The 23429-nt window shown below is 30.4% G+C and overlaps 2 protein-coding genes across 2 annotated transcripts in view; one reads left to right on the forward strand and one right to left on the reverse strand.

Moving 5' to 3' along the window:
* The window catches only part of LOC132910002 (mucin-2-like), a 708972-nt gene that overhangs the window by 33883 nt on the left and 651660 nt on the right, over nt 1-23429 (forward strand). The window lies entirely within an intron of this gene.
* LOC132910031 (proton-coupled amino acid transporter-like protein pathetic) lies at nt 1092-4721 on the reverse strand. Its single transcript, XM_060965389.1, has 3 exons — nt 4560-4721; nt 3903-4084; nt 1092-2019 (listed from the first exon to the last, which is right to left on the reverse strand). The coding sequence occupies exons 1-3, from the start codon at nt 4633-4635 to the stop codon at nt 1948-1950; spliced, it is 330 nt and encodes a 109-aa protein (XP_060821372.1). The 5' UTR covers nt 4636-4721; the 3' UTR covers nt 1092-1947.

Consider the following 23429-nt stretch of genomic DNA (forward strand, 5'->3'; position numbering starts at 1 on the left):
CGGTATTAATTCTCTTTCTACTTAAGATATTTTCAGGTGAAATTATAATCGTAATTTTGAATGTTGAAACAAAATGAAGATAATGAAATTACAAAGATAAAATTCATTTTAAGCAGACGCACGATCTATACATTTAGATAAAATGATGACACTGAACTTCGTTTTCATTATTCAGGCATGAAGAAAATAAGATTTGTATGTATCTTGTAGTAAGTAAATAAGAACTCTTGTTAGATAAATTTGCTACTAATTTATTGGCTCTATGAATTATAATCCTATATTATCCATGAAATAGCATAACAATAACATATTTTACTATTTATTATGTGTACTGTTACATATACATTTATTTACTATTTAAATCAGTGATTGTATTAATATCAAAGACCTTTTTAAGTCGTAGAAATCTTTTTATCGGTTTAAAAGATTCTGCAATTTTGATTTATAAGTCGAAAATCAAAAGCTAAAGATAAAAGATTTATCAAGCAATAAAATATTTCTACGAGCTTTGACGATTACAAACTATAGTTTTATTACAGCACACTGAGTTTTAAAAAACAATTTAATCGGATCATAACATGTTATCGTGTGTAACTGTGATGGTTACAAAGAATGGAATTATTGCAGTTGGATTTATCCGTAGTTTTATAATTAAAATATGTCTTTTAAAAAGTAACGATATTAATTACATTTTTCTGCGTACTTTCGAGCGGTAATATAATTTTACATATATATATATATATATATATATATAATATATTATTATATATATATTACATACAATATAATTTTTATAATGTATTTTGTAGGTATCAAAAAAAATATAAAAGAATTCAAAGCGGAGAATCATGCTTTTTCGGATAAGAGAGCGTTAATGGATAAAATTGGAAAATCTACATTTAGTTTTTGAACAAGAACACGAACGTAAAGACGATTAGCACGAGTGCATTTGTATACCAATAATTGTCTGCATAAATATTCAAATCTCTACGCTTTACATATTAAATTATTCATGCTGATTCAATACACACTCGTGTCAGTGCGATCGTTCACGCTCGCTATCGATTAACTCTCGAGCTCTACTTAATGTAGCAAGCAAACTTCTTCGAAATATAACGACGCTTCGTAAAAAAAAACAAACGAACTAGGAGCGCACTTAGATTTGTTTAAGAATTCGTATTTAGTTGCCGAAATTTTATTACAAACTAGTAGAAAAATAATTAAAGTTAAGCACGTTGCTGACGTTTGAAAGTCCGATTAGCGATTCGCAGGTAATAAAATAACGAATCGCACTGAGTTTAAGGAAATGAAGAAATGGTATTTTGATTAAAAAAAATCCGATCATCGTTGGGTTTTTCCTGTTCGTAAAAGGTCGTCATCAGTTGTTGATCACTTAAGTTATTTCTAAAGACTCGATTTTATGATCTCACTATTGCGCTATAGCAGCATATATCATGCAAACTACATTTCAATACATAATTATTTATAGAATTTCCTCGTTAGCAGCATGCTTACATAAGAGTTAATATTTCCGGAATTTAAACATCATATCTTTCTGATGATGCTATCAACTTTGCAATTGAATAATTGGTTTCGATTTATTGCTGTAAGAGTGAAAAATACAGAGGAACTTAAGAGTCTACGTAAGATTTTATTCGAATACTCGTCTTTGTATTATTCTCATATTGTCATTTTGAATATTTCTAATTCTTTTCTGTGGGGTTATATTAAGCTCTATAAAATAAGTAATTAATAAAAAGCAAATATCAGAAAAGTTTACGGAAGTTTAAACTATCATGTAAGATACATTTATATGTATGTAAATATAACTAGTTTTTATGAGATACAAATCCATTGACTTGTAAAACTGTTTGAGATTCCTTCAAGTTTTGACAGAGAAGCAATAGAACAAACTGATTCGCCGTTTTCACTAATTAACTTCAATAATCAGCATCCTTCCTCTTTCACACCACCATATTCTTTGATGATAGACAATATACTTTCGATTGTTCCAAAAATCTGATAAAAGATAAAAAGTTGGAAAATTATTCGATATGAAACACAGATCTTTTAGCCCAATATCATTTCATCCATTTACTCATAAAAGTCAATAAACAGAAATGTTCTATCATCCAAAATCTATTTATTCCTTTTGGTACGGAAAGATCAAAATATTTTTATTTTGTTTCGTAACGAAAAAAAGAAAAAAATAAATATTTAAAACAATTTAAATTGTAGAGTGCAGCAAATTTTCATCTATAAAATCTGTCATATTAAATCTATGAGTGTTCAGTCAAGTTACTTAATTCAAGTAAATGAACTAAAAATGCGGAACATTAAACCATTGAAACGTTTTAATGGATATATTTTAACTTTTACTTCAAACTGTAGAAACTCGACTGGAATAGAATCCAACTGGAAAAACAAATAGGACTAAAAAAATTAGAGTGTACACGATTTCCAAGTAATATTGAATTGGTTATGTATGAAATGGGAACCTAAGCAAGAATCTACTGTTAAATTATAGATTAGATTTTGTATTTTGTTTTGTAATCCAGCAGAGAAGTATGTAAGCAGTTGAAACGCGGCTAGCGAAATATATATTCTGTATTTTGTACGTTTTATATTTGTACATTTTGTATGCTTTAAAATATCTTCATTCGAAATGAAATAAAACATAAGAAAAATAGGCACAGCAAGTAACATAAAATGTAAGGAATTAACTATCGCATGATGAAGAATCAAACAAATAGGCTTTAAAATTGACGTAAAAAAATAAATGATAGCGTTTATATAAATGTTTGAACTCAAAGTTCGTCATTTCTATTACTCACTGAAATTACATAATTGTCCAGCCGCTAATTTTTCCTGCTTATTAGGGGAATTCCTTAAACTGTTAAAGTTCTATAGTTTTACAGAGTATGTATTAATTAAATTAAATTCCTTATCTTCCTGAATGGTTTTCTTATAAAAATTTACGTTGAAAATAAGAAGCAATTATAGATATCTTCTCATGATTGTTTGTAATTGATAAAGCGTCACTTCGACGCCAATAATTTTTATTACAATACTAATCTTAAAGTTGTTAGAACTCCATCGTTAAAGGACAATTTATTTTATGTAGATATGAATTTTAAAATATTTAAAGAAATATTGTGATTAATTAATTAGTTAGTTAATTAAGACATTCTTAATGTTAGAATTAATATATTACTTCATAAGTTTGTTACTTTATTATAACGATTAGTATTAAATACAATTAATTAAATAATAATAATTTGGTTACTATACTATTATTCTCGACGATAATAATTACTTAATTATGTACATAAGAATTATGAAATAAAACGTAGTGCTATATCTATTTAAATAATGGTATAATTAGGCTGTGGATGCTTATGCAATTTTGTATGTCTATAAACTGAAAAATAAGAGGTGAATAGAAATTTGTTTCTTCTATTAAATATTATAAAGAATACTTTATTCTGTGTATTTTATATATTTTTATACGCAATGTATATTCTATAAATTTTTGCATTTTCAAATTTCCTATAAATGCAAAAAAAGACCAGCAGTCTAATTACAATTAATTTTAGAATTATCGTATGGACATGAGTAAAAAGGAAGCAATCTAACACAACAAATCACATTATTAAATGGTAATGAACTAGTGAATAATGTTTCGCGTCAAGCATAGTATGCTAATTATGTTCACCATGTTTATCACTGGATACACGCATCATCGGCATCGTTAATTCGCAAACTTTTAACTCGTCCAATGAAGAATCCGTATTACGTAACATCGATGATTGTACACAACTCCCAGAAATTATGTAAAATGCTCAGGGATTGCGTAAAGTATGTTGAACGAGCGAATTATGACATTCACTTTCGATACTTACCAATAAAAGAATCCAGATCAGAGTAATTCCGATGTTTTTTACGAGAAGAAATCGAGTAGGCTGTTCCCATTTTGTTGCAGTTTCTATCACTACAGGAATCAATAGCATAATTGTGGTCATGCTTAATGCTGCGAGAAGACTAAGTAGTGGAACCATTTCCGGAATCGAAACTGCCAGTATTGCTGCGAATGTTTAAAAAAACAAAGAGTTGGTAACATCAAATAAAATGTCGAATAATATTGTGAGATTCGAGAAATTTTAGAAATAATAAATTTATAATGTAAGAAATATATGTGAAAGTTGATGATATGCGAAAGTTTTGAGGTTGATATAAAAAATTTCAAAGGAGCTATAATAATATTTTACTACCATAATGTAATATTCGTTTTATTAATAGATATTTTAAAATAAAATAAGAATATACAGTATAAAATAAATTGTTATAGTGTGATCTAATAGCTGTAAAATATTTCGTCTTATAAGTCAGTCCTGGAAAGAATACTTTAAAATTATGTACTAACAATAAGTATGAAGCAAAAAGAAAGAGAGGCAGGAAGGAACAGCAAGACCAAGATTAAAATATAAACAAGTTGTAGTAATTAATATGAAATAAATTCACGATTCATATATGTTACTTTATTGATTGATTTAGCTTACTCGTTGCAATTACGCCGCAAAAACGGAATACCGCTTCTCCATAACAGAACATTTTGTTAAATTTGGACCGAATCATCGGCCACAATATTGAAATTGGAACATAAAAGACCAGTCCAAATGAGAACAGAACAGACAAAGAAATGGTTATTTTAATTGATTTCGCGAGTCTGAAATAATAACAATGAAATCATTTTTAAATAAAGTAATTTCATGTGAAATATTCGGTTTAAATACAAATTCACATAAAAATGAATTAACAAGAAGAGTTTGATTTTTATATAAAATAATCGGAACAAAAAATATGAAGCGAACAATTAAAATTTATAGATATATTTTATTCATCCTATTCTCACGTCTGTTTAAAAATATCCGTTCTAAATTGATGGAACTACGATTGAAATATGATAAGGATAATTTATTATCGAGTATGCATGTACCTTTAAGCTCTCGATACTACGAGAATGGAATTTATTTATTCATGTTACAATAACGTGCATTCTTCCATTGCGAATAAGAAGAGTACTTTCTTCGAATCACTTATACATAACTCGTGAATGTGACAGATTAAATAAAGAACAGTCGAGCAGTATCTATCTCAATAAAATAAAAAACATTTTGACAGAATGTTGGTAGAGAATAAAATATAAAATAGGAATGCAATAGTAACGTTAATAGTCAACAGAAATTTCCCACAAACTGTAACGATCGTGATAAATGAGTCTTTTTAACGAATGAATAAAATATAATGCTTATGTGTATTTAGTAATATTTATCAAATTTACACTGACAATACTCTTATTTATCGTGCAAGGATAGTAAGATAAAAGTGATATAAAAATCGCGTATTATCTGAAAGAATAAACTGAAGCGTTTGTCTAATGCTAAGTGTCGACTTGAGAGTAAAATTATCGCGTGTTGCTCTCGAGAGCGTTTCTTTCATGTGGACATTGCATTTAATGTTTAGTTACATGTTGATATTTACGACTGATAGTTGCGATTTTTCCTCGAATAGATACGAATCACATTACTATCGGACAGTTACTCGCAGCAGTTTCGAATTCTTGAGAGAATTCTCGTGCGAGCTGTCGCTCGAATCTCTCTTGTTCTCAGTCAAAACAACGGGAATCAATATCAATAGATCAATAATCAATAGCTAATGTAAAGACATCTTGTAAATTGTGGCCAATAGAGTGGTTATTATTTTCGGATTTCGAATTTTTTTGGTGCTACCTCCCAAAATAACTCCAATTAATAAAATTTATATCAAAATAAAAAGAACATATGACTCGAATAGGTACTAGACGAGTCTCAAATCTCTTTTTTAATAATTTATTATAACTTTACGATTTGTCCAGTAAATATTAAGCAAATTCTTATACGCTAGGTTGGTTTACGTAGCCCGTGGATAACAATCGCCTGCATGATGCCATCTCAGGATGGGTTTTGAATCTCAAATGAACGCGATTCTGAGAGCTCTGTCTGACAGGAAGTTCTCGGGAGTTTTCTATCGCTTACCTGAGGGTATAAATTCCAAAAGTTACTCTCAAATGGACTCTTAATTTGACAGTAATCTCGCGAGAAACTATCGGAAGTGGATACTTAGCATAAAGCTGTAGACGATGTCACATTATTCATTAAGATACGAGTTGATTGATACGAGGAAAATTATCTTCAATTCAGATATCATAATGCTAAAATATTTGTTTATTATCACCTTGTAACAGATGACATATAAACGGGATCATATTTAAAAGCTTAATATGAAAGAAAACAGAACGCCATGTTTTCGAGATCTTAATACAAAACTTGCTCAATAAGTATCATATTTGAAGTTAACAAGTGTCTGGTAATTTATGAACGGGACTATTCGTTTTATTGAAATATTTATAGCATTTTCTTATAAAGAACGATCGATTACTCTTCTTTGTCCATTCTCTATTTTATCCGTATACCAAGCGGAAGACTAACAATTAATTTCGCAATAAAACCTTTATTTGCGACAAATATGATCGATAATCAACATGATTATTATAAAACAGCAATCTTATTAACGAACAAATAAATTAGACTTAATATCCTTTCAAAACACAATTGATCGATACATTTTTAATACCAGTTGCATGGTTGAAATTAAATGTCATCATCATGATCTTTCTTATAATTAATACATTGAAAACGTGTAAATTAACGTTTCCCATTTTTTAGATATCAAGAACAAAGTGCACAAAGTTAATCACGTTTTCCATTTTATTTTATTTCTCGTATCCCCCAAAAATATACAGAAACTGAGGTAAAATTTATTTCAAAGTATACAGTGAACGACGTTTAAGATAACTACGTTTTTGATAAAATTAAGGAAAGTTCACAAAGAAACAAAGGAAAGCAAATAACTAAAAGTTTCGTCTCGAAATTACACTCGTTTTTACGCAGAAAACGCATCATCGTGCTTGTCTCGAGTACGAAACGTTTCTTGAACACGAACAGATAGGAAAAATTCATCACTGATAAGGAAAGTATTCGATGAAATGTAGTACTTGCACGCGTATACAGTGGCTACAAAAAGTATTTGCGAATATCTTTATTTTCCAATGCAGTATTTTTTTAATTATTTTTTTATTTTTCCATTATTTACGTTTCATTTCCATAATATCAAATTTTTGTAAATTTATGAAAATATTACCAAAGGTAAAGTACTATCATAAGAATAATACGAACTATATCATAATTGTATCTAGTTAATCAATATATACACATAATTGTGTACAAGAATAATATATAAAATAATGAAAAATAGAAGAATAAAAATTAAGTAGTAGAAGTGAGTATCAACGAAGTTTAATCGAACTAGTACTAGTGTTTTATACTTAAGTCATATTTATTATACTCTTATACTCTTATAGTACAAGGATTATTTAGTAAACAATTGAAATTAATATTTATATTTTTATGTAAGCCTTGTTTAACTAAATTTCAATGACATCTATTTCTATTTTTATACGTGACTGTAAACGCAGTAATAAATGCAGTAATATAGGCATACAAATATACTTTTTGTAGCCATTGTACAAATAACAAAGCGAAGATAGATAACGAAGTTTGCATGATAAGGAATGCCATGGAACACGTGGAAATTATGGTACTGATTGTGAGATTCCCGAGGGCACACATACGGCCCACATACCGAAAGACTTCAGGGATTTATCACAAACAAGTCGATCGAATTTTATAACACGTTTCAAAATTAAAGAGTTGAATGACTACGAAGCCTTCGAAAAATATTTCCATTTTTCTTATATTTGCAATTATTATGTAGAAAACGAATATGAATTACTGTTATCGTTATCGCAGTTGACCTTGTGGAAGAAACGTGCTTGTACAATTGTGTTTTAATAATTACTGATTGGAAATTGCTTGCTATGTAGTGTGCGAATAATATTATGTCTCGAAAAATGATTAATAGGGGTACAAATGTTTTGTGGAAAATCGCGAGGATTTTTATACAGTTGTGCTTAATCCTCTAACTTCGATATTGAAGTGTCGTGAAAAACGTTAAATATCTTATTTAAAAATAGGGATTGAGAAGTACAAAAATGTACATATGAAATGCAATATACAAAAATATGAAAAATATTCAAAATGAAATAGATGTTATAATGTTCAATAGGTGAAATAAATCTTCATGTAGATCTTATTGCCATAGATATGTTAATAAAAGTATGAAATTACATAAAAATCCGCAGTCTAGTGATTGATATTTGAATATTTAATCATTGAAATTAGATATCACGAAAACTTTTGATTCATAGTAAAGTTTAATCATATAGAACAGGTACTTGATAAATATATAAATTTTTATCTTTATATGTATTTTTTAAATATAACAGAAAAATTTAATTTGCAAGAAATAACACGATTCTTGTTTCATTCGAAACAACACTTTGCATCTTTACTTGTTCGTACTATTCCACTAACAGTTCTTCTGATAAATTATAAGTTACAACGAATTCGAATGGTATTATCCTACAATTAGTCACTGTCAAAATGCGGTAAAATTACCGCAATCATATTGCGATAACTCTTAGTCCCTTTTCTTCCATCATTTCATCATTTCTATTCAATGCGTTATTCTATATACATTAAACATCACAGAACAGAAAACAGCATGCCAGAAAAGACGTCAATGATGTTCCAAGAACGCGATGTTACACTGGACTATGGAAAATTACCGTAACTTAATGCAAATAAGTACTTTCGATTAAACACTCATAGAGCCCGGATAATTCATTCTCCTACGTAGATGAATCAAATAACAAGTATGTATCAGTACGTTCTGTTTACCAAATACGATGCATCGTTTCGTTATCCTAATTTCTATCAATAAAAGAGGAAAGTTGTTGATAGAAATACGTACTCGATGCCATACTTCCTTGAAATTAATACTCTTCTATTTATTCTCAATCTTCCGGTTTTAAGATCAATAACAATCACATACCAGAGAATTCGCACACATTCATTTTCATTAAATACAGGTGACTATTAACATCGATAAGATATATTGCGAATGTTACGCAAACCATGTTTTGGCTAGGTGGAATGCGAAATGTTTAATAACGGGAAACATAGTACGAAATAAAACATTATTATGTGCTCTGTCTAGACAGATATCTGCACGTGCTAATAATTACGGAATAAATATCATAAACGATATAAGCACACATAAAGTACATAAGTAAAGTAAGTATATGTAAGAAATGATTTTTAACACGAAAAAGTTGCAAATGAGATACGTATAAATATAATAAACATAGATTATATAAAAGTGCTAAGATGATCTATTCTTACTTTCAGAGCTATTGCAAAATAGAGCATTAACACTTATAATCATAATAGTTAAAACTATAACGTGATAGATAAATTTAAAATTAATCCGATACAATTTTTACAATTCATCCTGCCTCTAAATGTATATATTCTCTCCACATAGGTGATAAAAACTGAAAGTTAATGGCATGCAAGTGTTAAACGATGTCAAAATTAAGTGTCAAAATTAACAGAAATGCGATTTTTGTTTCAATTAGAAATCTTCACGTTCTGTTCTTGCTCCTATCTCTTCGATTGTAAATTGGACGAAACTATTTGTAACGATAAATTCTTATCAAAAGTTTTATTCAGATTATATTCTTATAAAAGTTTTATTTTTAGCGATAAAACGCAAAAACAGTAAACGATGAAGTTTTGTATGGAAATATGTATTTGGTTAGCGATATATCACCTCTTAACACACAAAGACGTCTGGGAGACGTCAATTTTTTCGTATGTCATTTTAGATGTTGATGTCTCCGATATGCCAAGAATTGTGCATAATTTTACGTTGAGCTGTATTAATTGACATTTTTAGTACGCATCGAGCTCTATTTCGTTTGTATTATATGTCATAAGTTGTTAAGAGAAGGTATACGATGACATTGTATTAAAAAATATACATTAAATAAGTATCTACTTTGTTTCACTACATCGACTAATATCTGCGAATTTTTCGCTTGATATACGAAGTAGATAATTTCAGGTAGATATAACTTGGCCTGGATTAATATATTAATCGAAGCGATATCGTTTATCTCTTCATGTTTCCTCATGACTATCAAGTTATCACTTTGTAAGAAATTAAAGCGTTCATGAATTTTTTCTTCTTTCTTTATCGTTTATTTTGAAATATTTCATCCCGTTAACTCTAAATTAGCACGAAATCTCGAAATAGATATAGTTAAGACTTGAAATTTAATTTGTTAATCTGTTGATTTATAATTTTGACAATAATTTCAAGGAGCATTTAAAGATGAAATCTCATTAGTGAAACTTGAAGAATACTTAAATTTCTGTACGCGCTGTTGTTCCACTGTTTTCTTTTTTTTTATAGATATAACATTACGCAAAGAGTTGTATTCTGCATAATAATAATAATAATTCACAGTCTAATTATTGAGATTTTTGTTTAAGGAAAGATTCAATTAACACGTTAGGTCTTTAAATGATTCTCTCCAAACCTATACTCGACTACGAATATATTCGCAGGTTATTGCAATGACCAAACACTACTCGTTTGAGGATGCAACGTGTTGCAGCGCGTATTTGCAAATAAAACGATCTGCATGCTACTTCCGTCGTCAAAACACGTCCTTACGTGCCACTTTCTTAACGCGTATGAATTATGTATGTTGTGTTTCATTCACAAACACAAGCTACTTATTATTTCACGGAGAAATTTCGGTAAACATGCGACTCGCAAAAGGCACCGATAGTTTTTCGAGAAAATAATATGAATATCCTGACGATGTACCGAAATGGCAACGAGGAACATTGCAACAAAGGAGTTGTTGAAGCCACAAATTATAGAAACATAATTACATTTGTCGTCTGTTTGAAAACATGCAAAAAAAAAAAAAAAAAGGAAAAAACGTAGCCTTTCATGATTGATAGATGATGATGAAGAATGTTTTAGCAAATAACATTTGAAGTTTATTTACTTTTGGATATTTTTTGATTAATATTCTTGTATGTGTATATATTTTCTTTCATCGTTATTGAAATTATTTGGGTTTCTGTAAGTCATTTGAGTTATCGGTCACGATCTATTTTATTGCAAATCATGTACCTTCACTGTCTTCTACATATTTCTACGAAAAAGAAGTACTCTTTCAATGATAATACACAACATGTGATATACAGAAACGCTATTTTTACTATGCACAGAACATATCAATATTATCATAACTCCTCTCTTTACAAAAGTCAAGTATCTTCAACACGTGTAGCGTACAAACACTTTGAACAAGTACATATCGTGCGTAGATCAAATACGGTTTAGAATATTATTGGAGGTAAAATATATTTCATGTTGTGAAATTTTATCTCGATGACATTGTTCGTAGTATTTGAGCGTATTTGATAAACGTTTTTGCTATTAAGAGCATTCATAAGTTTCGTTTCATTAATTACATTCGTAGCAATTATAATTTGTTTATTACTTGTCAACAGGATCTCTGTTTTATCCACATTAAAATATCTTATAAAACTATATCACACTTTACCAAATTAAACCTCTTTCACATTTAATAATTTTATAAAATTAAATTCGTCTCATTTACATTATTCTTATCATCCCTAGCCTACGATCTCTAGCAAATATATATTACGAAAAAATTTACTTATCTATCAGTATGATTAAATATTAAGAGTATGTGCACTGATGTACAAAATAGTGTTGTACTCGAATAATATACGCGTGGAATACGTTTCTCCGAAAAAATCTTTCCTTTGATTATTTACTTGATGTATATGGTTATGTGTTATCAATACATTAGGTGAAAAATCGAATCTCAAGAGAAGACAAAACATAGCGAATGCAGTGGAATTTAATCTCGATTAAATTTATCAACACTGTATGTATATTGTACACTACATACTAGTTTATCAATGTCACTTAATCATCAGTTTTCAAGAAGCTATGATACCATTAGATGATCTGAAGATTAAGATCTTAGACTAACTTGACTATTGACGTGAGTTAGTGATGAATCTAGTTATTTTAGTAATATTTCATAGTTAATATAGTGTTAGTAATATTTTCGATTTTGTATTACCTATATTATTAAACAGAATTCAAATTTCGAAAAAAAAGTGTAATAATTCCTTTCCAATTCTTATTCTGATTTCCACAATCTCTCTTACATCTTTCTTAGTCAATTTTCCGATACTCATTCGCCTAATCAGTATTGTAATAATCGAGACTGCCTTCGTTTGTTAATATTTCCTATCTATCGCCTCAGAATATCCGAAAATAAACAAGTTTTATCATTTTTTTATGGCGTGTTTGTTTATCTTCGTTCAATTTTTGTACTTTATGTTTCAATGTTTTCGGACTTTAGATACTTTAACGTATCTTGAAAAGCGAGAAATACTAAACAGGACATTTTAACTACGAACGGCGATGTACTATATTTGACATTGCCTTTTTTTGTTCTTTTTAAGTTGAAAGGATTATTGAAAAATATCACTTACGTTTTCTCCAGCGGTAAATTTTTAATTACCGTGTCGCAGGTATTCTTCATATACTTGTTGTAACCAAGGAAGCCAAACATCGTGTATAAACATGTATTAAGCAACATGTTGCATGTTATCAATCGTGGCAAATGTTCCGGATTCTTCATCGAGTTCTCCAGTGGTAGGCACAAGGTCACATTATGAAGAGCGTACAGGAACAGACTGCAATACATCGGAACTGGCAAAGCTTGCGTAAAAGCTTCCAATCTTGCAGGATCGGGGAAATCTTCGAAGAGATAGTACAGGGTAACCGAAATGCCAGTTAACATAAACAGAGCACCGACCACGGAAAATGGTGTCAGATACTTCAAATTCGGAATGAAACTCAATAGACAGACGAAGGGAAACAATGCTAATATGTAGATCCGATCATCCATTTTAACGTCGAAGAAAAATTCAATTAGCTGAAAATGAATAATTTTTTTAGTAATTAATAGTCTCTTTGGTAATGGATAACTTTGCAATTGTATAAAACGTAACTTATAATGAATTTCGTGTGGTTGTTAAACTCGTACGAATGTAATCGCAATGGTATGATAAATAACGTGCATACGTTACGATACGTTGTAAGAACATCTAAACGAATGGAGAAAGGATGGTAGTTTGTACTTTTCTGAGGGATATGCGCGTATATACGTTGTACGAATGTAAGATAATATGAATGATCGATCAGATAAAATATGCAACATATGATGAATAGGTTCAGAGTATGTGATCATCTTCGAGAGATGAATTGTTCGGGTATATCATACGAATTGCTTAAGCTCTTAATGTATAAATCTTTCTTTTTATTTAGTAATGAAAAATGAATGGACCTTTTACATTAAAAGACGACTAACGAATGAAGATGCACATCTTTCATATATCTTTTCTAATATAAATGGTCTAGGGCAATGATGATTTAGTGTTTGAATCCATAAAGATCAATGACTAAAGCAATCAGATCGTTTTTATATTTATATCACAGATATGTGCCTTGGGTGATCAATTAATTTTAATAAGATTTTTCGGTATAGAAAAATCTTATTACGTAGTGAACTTCTGATTCGCGAATAATTACAATACAAGAAATACGAGGCATGTTAATGTTCATATAACTGGTGAAAAACAAAAGATCACACTAAAATATCACAGTTATCTTCCACATAAAAACTCTATTTGCACAAAAGGACTTAAGGTGTGTGTAAAGCATTTATTTTTACAAGCTTGTGCATAATGATAGAGTGAAAACGTCGAAGGTAAATATTAAATTTAATATCGCCAAGCAGAAATCTCAGTACTGAAATAAATTAATGGCGAGTTGAGAATTTTTGAAGTACTTTTAAAATATAAATAGTTAATAACAATAGTAGTTATTAGTCATTAAGTTATATAAGCAGAGTTCAATTTTTTATATAAATCTCATTTGAAATTTAATAACATAGAGTATTGCCAACTGGTGATACAAGATGAAAGAAAGTAAATCTACGTGAAAATCATGTCGAGAATGTAAAGCAATATTTTTACAGGAAATTGTATATATTATATTGATTTATATATTACACATTAGACATTATAATGATAATCTAATCCTAAAACAAATTGCCATACAGATGAGTCTCTATATTTTGATTTCAATAGGTCATTGACTAAAATTACTTCAAAGAGTCATTGTAAGTGTTACTTACATTATATTTTCGAAGATAAAAAATTATGACGAAATCTAATCGCCTATTTGCTCATAAATATTACGACACCTGAGGATCTCACACAGCACATGATAATTGATCTAGACAATTGAAAAACTAATTAGTCCAATAGAACTCCGTACTTGTATAAGATAAGAGTTTAAGGTACGTAATAGAAAATTGCGAAAGCTATTTATAAAAATTCTCAAGAGGAAATAAATTTGATAATTATACGATGATGCTTATACAATTCTCTAATCTAAACTTCACTGAGAGAATTTAAGATAAATTACATACATAACTCAAACATTTGATTTATGGAATCGTTTACAGAATATGTGATCAAATAACGGCATGTAAAGCATAATAGAATATCTGATATAAACGTAATTAAAAACTTAATAACACGAATGTCAAAATTGATTCAAACAATAATAGAGTAAGTGATGTAATAAACTAAACAAAAATATCGTTTGATTCTACCGTGCAATTCTGTCTGATATTATATTGAACATGTGAGTGCTCTGCAGCAGCTTCAAACGAGGTTTAGTGATTTGCTAATAACTTATCTTATTTTGGTTTGCCTTATTTTGCAGTAAGTGTCTTAATATTTGTGAGGATTAATCAGAAAAGAAGTAACAGTTTTCTATACTTCTCCAATTTTAATTGTACATTACAAAAAGTAATATTTATTTTGATAATAACTTAATCTTTCGTAATTTCGTAATAATTTAATTTTCTCTAATTTCCCAATGCTATAAATTTTGAAAAGAAGAATCACAACTAACAACTGTGTCATCGCTACGAACTTTAATCATATAACACATTAAACTGTTTGAATGATAGAATTCAAATGGATGATTTACGAGAAGAAAATGTATAGCTAAAAGTATTAAGTGAAAATTTTTATGTATTCGAAAAACATTTTATGATTCTGTAAATCTAATAAAAATGACTGTGATCGCAGGGTCGCTCTTTCGATATGCATCGGCGAATCGAAAGAAATAAGAAACATCCAATGATAAAACAAGGCTAAGTTAGTTGAAGCAAGGAATTCTGTCCGATATTCTTCAAATTTTGGTCATTTCTTTGTACTGTAACATTTGAAGATAATAAATGGAGAATGAATAATACAGAAATTACTAATGAAACTGCATACAGAATTTGCAAGTTATTTACTAGAAACACAACAGATCATGCACATAATTACTGCTAGAGACAGTCCCAGTAAATATTCTGGTTCATTAATGTAATGCAGAATTATTTAAATATTTTGTGACTTGCGCGAAGTTTATAATCATAATAAATATTTTCTACCATTCATATGGATGTCAGATTTTTTCAAACATTAGTAATACAATTATGGTAATAGTGTTTCGTTACAGCTCCAATGAAATTCCAAAAGACTTCATTTGACAAATATATCTATCTATAAGAAATTTTTATGAGTGTTTAAATAATTTTGTTAGTCACTAAAATTTGCATTCAATCGCAAAAGTCTACACGTTTATACCTCTTATTTTTAACATAATTGACGATAAAATCGAAGATTACATAATTTCTGATGTAAAATTTTTCCAAGACTATTGTCTTGACTAAAGCTAAATGCTCGTAATATTTTAAATTCCTCCTGTGAAATATATTAATACATTAAGCGAATACAAAGTCATTTTTCGATGATACATACTGTAACTGTATGTATGTATACATAAAGTGCATCTTTAGTTTGTTTCTTCGGATAAGTCAGATGCACAAAACTCTAAGAGTGTACATAGACTTTCGTGTCTGAATATGTCACAGGAAAATTTGTTAAATCGAATATCAACGATCAAATTCAACGACGCAGGAAAGAAACAGTATATTCGATTCGTCGATGATGAAAAGAAACGACCCCTCGACCTCAATCTTCGTAAATGGAAATGCTCCTTACGACTCGATCCTCACTTGCTGAAACGAAGTGGAGACATAAAGGATGTATATCACTGCGGCCTGAAAATGCACGAAACAGACGATCACGTTGGTCACGATGCCAAACGTTTTCCCGTACTTTCGAATCTCTTCTGGACCAGTTTGAAAGGACACCTCCGCCGTTTTCGCGAAATCCAACATCGGTATGCGATTGCGTCTGCACAACACCTGAGCGCATCGCACCTGCGTTCAGAGAACTCGTTTTCAGTTGCGATTCCGCGTCGTGCAGCGATTTCCATGGCGACCGACGCTTTGTAAACAAGGCACGATCTTTCCAAGGGGAAATATTTGAATACGGGAAACCGTGTAATTTTTCACGATACCACTTTCCAAATATTGTCCCTTTTCGCGTGATGTTTCAACGTGTACTCGGCGGTAATTGGATCTGATATTTTGAAAACTAATTTCGGTGTCTTTGTAGATGAAACAATATATTTTTGAATACTTTAGTGATAGAACGCATTAATTAAGTTTTTAAAAGCTGCATCTAGTTCTTATAAATTTCTCGATTATATTATAATATATATAATTAATTAATATATATAATCAACTTCCCAAAAAATAATTACTTATCTCTAGAAGTTTATTTGTCAATTGTCTATACGTTTATTTCTATCAATTTTGTAATACTTGTAATTTTGTAACGGTACCAGTCTTTTTTACTTTTCAATTGTTCAATTTCAATGATTTACCAAGATTTTCTTGCACAATTTAACTGATATTATTAATGGAACGTAAGTTTTAAGTAAATGGGAATAATTAATACTAATATTCTGTTTTACAATCGAAACAAGATTGACAATGAAAGAACAACGAAAGCATAAGAAATAAATTTTCGAAATTACGAGCAATTTCATTATCCTACTTGATAGCGAAAATTTAAATTTAAATTTAAATTTAAAATTGTAAAGTAGATATAGAAATAAGTCTGTGTGTGACCGACAAACTCTAACTTATCGATTAACTAATATCATTATTGGTAAATTATTGCGTAACAGGGCTTTGATCACGAAGAAAACGAAATGTTACATCCGTGGCTATAATAATCGGTAATAACATATCATTTGCAATAAATGAAGACCTTGTCAGTCGTAAAAATTACGAACGTTTGTGTTCCACAGTTATTACTTTAAAGATTGGTTTGGTACAGTGGACACTATGTTTCTTCAAGATTTGTTTCTTCCTTTGGAATTTGTTTATACTTGCGTTTCATTTATTTTGTACGTATCCTAATATTTTTGTCCCTTTGCAAAAAATTTGCATATTTCCTTTAGAACAAATATTTTGGGTAAAAATAGAATAACTCCTGTGATTTTTTCATCCTACGTTATTTGAAAGTCGAATATTATACGTATCTATAAGATCTATTAATTATTTGTTAACTATAGTAACAGAATAATAAAAAAATATTCTGAAATAGAAATGAATGAATCGTAACGTCCTTTCGAACCAAACAACTCTGATTTGGTACATTGTTTTATATCGGTGAGGATTATTAAGATACTTGACTTCGCGGCATTCTTTTAATCACTTTAGATCCAATTATACTTGTTATTCTTATCAAGTTTCTTGAATTGGAGGAAAGTATAGGAGAATTGTTTTATTGATATGCGTGGTTATAAATATATGGTAGAGTGTTTCTCGGAACATTAAAAATCAATTTGCTCATCAAAACAAATGGTAAGACCGGTCATAAAAATTCGACAATTACAGCAGATTAAGATGTTTACAATAAACGAAACATTTTACACATTAGATTTAAATTAACAGATATACTTCATAGATTATAAGCGGAAATAAAGTGCTCATAGGGTATGGTTATTGATATTTAGGAAATTTACAAATGATTCTACGAAAAAAAATATATCGATGACGTATTTGTTCAAAACGATACGATATATTAGAAACTGCTTATTCTTGTAATATTTCCTTAGATAGAAAATTAGTTCGATTTGAAGATTATTAATTCTATTAACTTAATAAGCATCTTTTAAAAGGTATAAGATGGAATCAATAATGCATTAAGTAATTAAGTTCTTTATACATATAAATATGTGTATTGAAAACTGTCCACCTCTTTTTCATCAGTACTATTAATATTGTTTATCTACGATTAAGACCAAATATTCCCGAATTAAATATCTCATTGTATATCATAGATAAATACAAACGTTTATGACATCATTAATATTTCCTCCATCATAAAATATATGTAATATTCTAGAATTGTAATCATTGACTTTTTATTATTTAAAGTTATGGAAAATGATTTAAATAACATGTCATCTTATTTGGTCAATAATTATCTTGAAATAATTATATGTTACGTGACTTTTCTCTTAATTAATTCGTTAGTTGGTTATCAAATAAAAAACAATTGTTTATTTCATTTGTTGTTTGCATAAAACATTTTTTTTTTTTTTAGATCATTTCTTAAACAATTTGTAATTCTATGTTAACTATGTGAAAAATTTTCACATGTATTCGAGGATAATTGAAATGAGAATAATTCTAAGAACTGCCATATTGTAATATAACATAAATTGTTTACTCAACTATTGTTTACTATTTATTATTATATTTGAATATATCAATTAGTATGAAAAATTACTTGAAAATGATTTATTTAATCTTGATATAATATGCAATTGCTTTCTTCAATAAAAATAAGAAATTGATTAAAAAATTCATTCACGTCTGATTGTAATAGATTTAAAAACGCTAAATTAAAGGGAAAGTGATTTGTTCTGCATATGTTCTCTATACTCAACTTTCACCAGAAAACATTTAACCAAATAATAAGAATAATTCTGTCCTACTTCTAATTTTGCCTGCTTCATCGCGCCTTTAATCATTTTCATATGATTATACAACGCCTTACGTGATCGTTTCGGTTAGTTAATTATTACAAAAGTCTCTCTACTTTCCTTCTCTTTGCTAGCTTGTCCTGTTATATCCAAGTTAAGTACTTACCAGTACCACCACGGTATGAGTGCACAATAGGCCAATAACGACGCTGCAAATCACTGACATCGCGTAGCCAGCTCTTCGGAACCCATTTGGCAAGAAAAGCACGCCGTTGCCAATCGAACCTTTACACAGATGCATGAATGTGGCAAAATCTCTGAAAGAGTTTTTAAAATTTCAATCGAATTATTTGAAATTAATTAAATCAACGAATTGAAAAACGGTACAAATCCAAAATAATTTTATTTCGATTATCTAAAATTTATGAGATGATTTCAACCATAGTCGTGAATGAATGTTCGTCGGAGTTAATACAATTATGTTTAAATTGGATCAACAAAACTAATTTTGTTAAATTACGAAATCACTGATATCGAGGATAAAGCTATTTCGTAAAATATCTGAAGGATATAGTTTTTGAATTTGTAATGTTCTGCAATTCACCGATTTAATTCATTTATCCGTTATGCACGTTTTTGTTTATAACGTGAACGCATTTTTCATTTTACAATATGCAGCTCGTTCTTGGAACGGCAAGAAGTTAGTAGGAAAAGAAATGGACTTTTTCTTGTCAATCTCTACTCGGACTATAATTCCATTTCGTTTGTGTAAACTCAACTACAGCAGTAACTTCAATTTTTCGTCTCTTATTAGAATTATTCTTTAAGTAAGTTAAAATATCTACTCTACTGTAAAAAAGTTGAAGATAAGTTATGTAATAAAAAGAACTTGAACTTTTTATTAGGAAAGATTCGATATAATGATATATATTATCGATCGTTTATATATTTTTAAACACTACGTTCAACTATAATATAGAAGATCTACTAAATCCCAATTATTAGTCTATATTTGTCTAAAATGTTTTGACACTTCAATTTTTAAATTAGAAAAAAAAATCTTTGACTTCATGTTTCGTGTCGCATAATTAAAAATTACGACTATCGTGAAAGATTAATGATCAAGTAAAAAAACGAAGTGAAAATTATAGCTTCTACGCTGCATTTAAATAATCGCAAACCGAAAGATTCTATGATCCATTGGATTACTGGGAATCTATAAATTCAATAAAACTTCTATGAAACATCACTTTTGTTTGAAAAAAATAAAAGACAAACGCGACAATACAAAATGGAAGAATCTTCCGATAAACCTAATAAAGATCAAAAATATTAATCTACACCACATATATTTTTATTCCATTTTTCTTATAAATCGCGAATATTACCATTAAGATAACATCAGAATTAAATTTGGAACTTTAAATTTTTAAAGAAAAGGAATAAAGAAGTAAATAAAGTAACAATTCCTACGAAGTCAGCGGTCCCGGCGGACGATGCGCGAAAGGATCGTAATCTTCTCCCTGGTGTTCGTCCTGATTCGCATTGTCCACGCGTTTCGCTTCTGCAAACCTGTGTCATCGACAAGCAACGAGGAGGACAAATAAAGAACATTTCAAAGCGGGTCTGGGTTAACCTCACTTGTCGGCCATATCACGAGTTCCGTAGAACTCTGCAAGGTCCTTCCCCTTCTTTTTTCTTCGTTGAAATATCCGGAAGTTTCGTTGTTGGACTTCCAACGATGATACGCGAAGGCAGTTGAATTTCAATCGACGACCTCGTACACTACCAGACAATAACTGACTTCTGTTTCTTGACCCATCACGATCTTCTAACTAGCTTCTTTATCGCAATATGAAAATGTATAATGTAGCATATATTGCGCAATATCTCTTCTTGAACGTGAAAGCATTTTGTCTGTTTCCTTGCTAACCGTGGAATATCAATATTTCTAATTAACCGTCTATATCTTCTCGCACAATAGCTTTAAATTGCCTATAAAGTATAAAACGTCTGCAGTACAGTAATTGTCGCGTCCTTCGTTCACCAGTTGTAAGGCGGAAAAGATTTCCTTACGAGAAATTCCTGTGTACTGTTAACTTGATTTCCGTGCGAAGCAAATTTATCCTCTTCTGTTTTTGTAAATTTCTGTACCGTACAAAGGATTTAGATAAGACAAAACGTCTTAGAGGAGGGCAAGGGGCATACGTGAGATAGATATTTCTGTCGTTTTGAAAGTAATGTTAATTGCATACTTCGAAATACAATTGTGACTAACATGTTTCTCTTTAAATTACTGTTGCTCCTTTCTTTCGCAGAAAATACAATTGGCTAAGGATAAATGTTTTTTAACCTATCATAGATCGTAGGTTTGAATAAAATTGAAATTAAATTATTAAGTGAGATAAAATATGTAAACGCGCGTATGAAATATTGTACGCATTATAGAAATTTTAATTTTGTTCAATTTTTAGAACAACTTACCTAATTACTTGACGAACAATAATTACAGCGTCCTCAATAAATATTCATATGTAATACTTATACATGGAACGACGGAATAAGATAACTATGCGTTGACAACCTGAATATAGTTAACATTACTTCGCTGTAAATAAACATCGATGACTATTCGAACAAAGTTAAAACTTCTGCAACTTGCAGAAACTTTATAGAAAACTAAATGTGTGATTAAAAAATTCGCTATTCGAGTTTATGATAATAAATAAATATACACTTATACATTTAATTTCCTTGAAGAAAATAAAATTTGAAAAATTAGGAGTGTTTTGTCAGCGTTAAAAAATAACAAATAACTAAAAAGCGCAGTATTTGGCTGAAAAAGAAGAATTTTCCACCAAAGAAGATGTTACGGCGCGCTAGACGGTCAGTGCGACGTACCTTTCGGTCTGACCGCCGACGCCTATCTCTCATCAAACTGACCTGCAGTAAATTAGGGAACCACCATAAACCGAATCTTTTCAACTTACTTTCGATTCATACAAATATTATTCGGTTTATGGATGGTCATTCGAACAGTCATTAGGTTTATTGCACTCTCTTGTTAATTACGGAGAAAGCAGATGTGTCCCGTTAAATGGCGGGTTTTTCCCAAAAAACAGATGTGTCCATTTAATGGCGGGTTTTTCCCAAGAACAAGGACACCCATGAGCCAAATATGCAGGAGACTTTCTCCTGCATTATATGTATTAATATTGGCTAAAAACCAATGGGCATCGCGGATCGTTACCCTCACTATTCTACCTAAATGTGTGAACAACGAATCCGCGTTCTTAGTTCAGCAAGGGTACACCCACACCGAGCTTTCCTCCTAAACAAGACGAGATGGGTCAGTCACTGCTCTTCTACTCCTCAAACAGTTTAGTTCACTGTTCTGCAATCAGCCACTCGGGGCTCTTCTACTCCTCAAACAAGCAAGTAGACTGTTCGGCAATCAGTCACTCGGCGCTCATCATTCAAGAAGACAGTCAAGCAGTCAGTCAAGTCACTGCTCATCATTCAAGCAGACAGTCAAGTTTCTGCTCTTCCATTAAGCAGTCAGTCAAGTTACTGCTCATCATTCAAGCAGACAGTCAAGTAAGTCTCTGCTCTTATACAAAGCAGTCAGTCAAGTTACTGCTCATCATTCAAGCAGACAGTCAAGTCTCTGCTCATCAATCGGCAAGTCATTCAAGTACAATTATAGCCACCGAGGCATTACTTCAATTCACGCGAACGAGATATTCGATTCTTCGCATCAACATACTTCGGACGGTTCTTGCAATCATTCGGCAAGCTAGTTTAATAATTTCATACGATATCGGGATTCATCGCGTTAACCGATATCCATCTCAACATATTTGTATATACGTTCCAAGTGTTGTGAAAAGTGGCAAAATAAATATAAATAGATAACTGGAGACTACAGTTATTTCAATAAACCACCCCTATTGTCGTAACTGAAATCAGGGGATCGCCCTGCTCGTGGTGTCGATCATCAGATCGTAACGGGAATTTACGACTCCCGTTGACGCTCCTAACGGAGACTCGTCTCCCCGCGACTGGACGAACAAAACATTGGTCCTTCGAGCCGGATTCACGTGCCAGCGAAAGGTGTTCCAAACGGTGAACATACAGTGCCACGTGATCCCACAGCCATTCCACGCTTGGACGTCATAAAACAAAACTTGAGGAGTTTCTATTTCAACTCAGTCAATAATAATGTCGATCAGCGCCAAAGCCAATAAAGTCAAAAGAAGGCGCGATAAGCAGTTTAAAGCTGCCATCAAGCATCTAAGGGAAAGCATCGAAGAGTCCGATCAACCCGT

Source organism: Bombus pascuorum, chromosome 8 (assembly GCF_905332965.1).
Source record: "Bombus pascuorum chromosome 8, iyBomPasc1.1, whole genome shotgun sequence".
Lineage (NCBI taxonomy): Eukaryota > Metazoa > Arthropoda > Insecta > Hymenoptera > Apidae > Bombus > Bombus pascuorum.

What these genes read in the sequence shown, in the direction of transcription:
- LOC132910031 (XM_060965389.1), bottom strand. Translation starts at nt 4,635, where the DNA reads ATGATTCGGTCCAAATTTAACAAAATGTTCTGTTATGGAGAAGCGGTA. An exon ending in TTGCGGCGTAATTGCAACGA is followed by an intron (nt 4,085 to 4,559) that starts GTAAGCTAAATC and finishes AAACATTCGCAG; the next exon opens with CAATACTGGCAGTTTCGATT. An exon ending in TGATCTGGATTCTTTTATTG is followed by an intron (nt 2,020 to 3,902) that starts GTAAGTATCGAA and finishes ATCTTTTATCAG; the next exon opens with ATTTTTGGAACAATCGAAAG.